The sequence below is a fragment of the Trichinella spiralis genome (genome assembly GCF_000181795.1).
Source record: "Trichinella spiralis strain ISS 195 chromosome Unknown Scfld3745, whole genome shotgun sequence".
Taxonomy (NCBI): domain Eukaryota; kingdom Metazoa; phylum Nematoda; class Enoplea; order Trichinellida; family Trichinellidae; genus Trichinella; species Trichinella spiralis.
The window spans coordinates 1-2,066 of NW_003530684.1; the positions used below are offsets into that span (position 1 = coordinate 1).

At 46.5% G+C, this 2,066-nt stretch overlaps 1 protein-coding gene across 1 annotated transcript; it reads right to left on the bottom strand.

Annotated features, from left to right (window-relative positions):
* Nucleotides 1–65: 65 nt before the first annotated feature.
* Nucleotides 66–1,812, bottom strand: Tsp_14086 (putative spectrin repeat-containing domain protein; the record flags this gene model as incomplete). Its single annotated transcript, XM_003367748.1, has 6 exons — nucleotides 1,429–1,812; nucleotides 927–1,400; nucleotides 670–837; nucleotides 505–599; nucleotides 253–421; nucleotides 66–201 (listed from the first exon to the last, which is right to left on the bottom strand). Coding segments are annotated over exons 1-6 (1,426 nt in total), but the record flags the coding sequence as incomplete, so codon positions are not given.
* Nucleotides 1,813–2,066: the final 254 nt, after the last annotated feature.

Genomic DNA, 2,066 nt, shown 5'->3' on the forward strand with positions numbered 1-2,066 from the left:
GCGCGAACGGACATTAGCAAACAGATGATGATGTGTGGATTGAATATAGCATAGTTTTTTTTTACTATTCGGATCGACGACGTCCCATAAATGCGTTGATATTTCTGGATCCGGCTGGCCTTCTTCGAGAACTGGCAAATCATATCCCAAAGCACGAAGGCAAGATTTGAATTGCTGGTGATCCAAACGACCAGTTTTTTCCTATTTTAAGCAAAATTATATAAATAATTGGTAAAGTTTCCCCGCTTTTACCTTGTCAAAATGCTTGAACATCATTGAAAATTCACGAAGAGCTTCTTCTGAAACACCAGATTGATTTCGAGCTTGTATCTGCTGTTCCAAATTGTGCTGCATACGCATCGCCAATTGGTCAAGTTGGTCCCAGGCTTGTGCCAAACCCACTGTAGAATGTTCAGTGTAGCTGAAGACAAATTATACAACAAATTAATTATAAAAGTGAATTGAATCAATCAATCAATCAATCGATCAATGTTCGCCCATTACCGATTATCCAAAATCAAATGTTCTTCCAACAAAGCGCCCAATTCTTCAATCTCTTTCAAATGACCACGCTGAGCTCTCACTTCGACCGCTTTTCTCTGAAATATTAATTATATACATATATTATGCAAAGTGGAATTTTCGTCCAAATCAAAAAATTGTTCTCACTTTCAAAATGTCCAACTGCTCTTCCAAAGTGCCCGTCGTTTCCATCATCTGAGTACGAGTGTCGGTCAGCCAAGCGTGGAATGTGTTCGCTTGTTTGGCAAATTCGCGTCGAAGCCGGTCATTTTCCTCTTGACGACGATGCTCTTTGATCAATTCCGCTTCACGTTCCTGAACAGAATAGCCCAATTGCAAGCAGTTCAAAAACGAGCTTCCCCCCCCCTTCCCCCCACACACACACAGATAGAACGCACGTATACCTTGATGATTTTTTGCAAATTTTTCCAAGTCTCGTCCAACGCGTCCATTGTGAACCAAGTATATGGATTGGGACCGACGTTGAAAGATTTGATTCGAGCATCCAAATCTTGCAATTGGTGGTAGTCGTTTTCGGCCGAACCCAACGACGCGTGGAATGCCTTGTGGGCATCTCTCAACGCTTTGATCTCGTCCAACGAATTGCACCGCACCGGATCGGTCAGATCTTCTTCGGCATTTTCGAACCAACTGTTGAAAGCGGAAGCTTTTTTCGCAAAAGCCAAATACAATTCTTCAATTTGGCGAAATTGATCTTGGGTTTGGAGCAATTTTTGCCGACGGCCAGCCGAATTGTTCAACAATCTCTGCCAGCGACCGATGACGTCGGCGTGACGGTCCAATATCGCCCGACTCTGCCTGTGCTGGGCAGCGGTGAGCTGGTCTTTAAGTTCAGTGATGCGCTGGATCCCTTCGTGCTCGAAAGCGTTCAAGCCGGCGTCGAACGCCTCCTGCTTGGTCAAAAGCATCTGGACGGTGCTCAAATCGCGGCCGTAGTCGTCCGACCGGACCGCCGCCTCTTTTTCCCCAATCCAACTGTCGACCACGTCGCACTTCCAGACGAACAACAAATGGGCGGAATTGTCGAGCAAATTCTGCAACCGACGCGCCGCCAATCAACAACGACGCCAGTCGAACCTGCAACTGATGCAGCGGGCCTGGATCGTCTGGGCGTGGGGGGTTGCCGGGAGTCGATTCCAACGCTTGGACCGTGGTTGGCATAAATTTCCCCCGATGGCGCTGGCCTGGGGGAACGCCCCCAAATCCCCCCTTCAAAAAAGCGGCCCGGGCTTTCTTTGATTCAAAACTTTTGAAACGGGCCGGGGCCATGGGGGGTCCGCCCCGAAATTTCTTTCCAACCGAGACAAAATACCTTGGGCTGGTTTTTTTTCGGTTAATTCCCAAGGCCTTTCTTTTCTTTTTTTCCAACTTTTTACCCAATGGAAAAAACCTTGGGGAAATTTCTTTCCCGCCTTTTCTTTTCTAAACTTTTTTTTGAAAAACACGGCCCCAAAAAAGCGGAATATATTCCCCCCTAAAGGCCCGAAGGGCTAAATATTTTTTCTACCGCCGAAAATATTGTG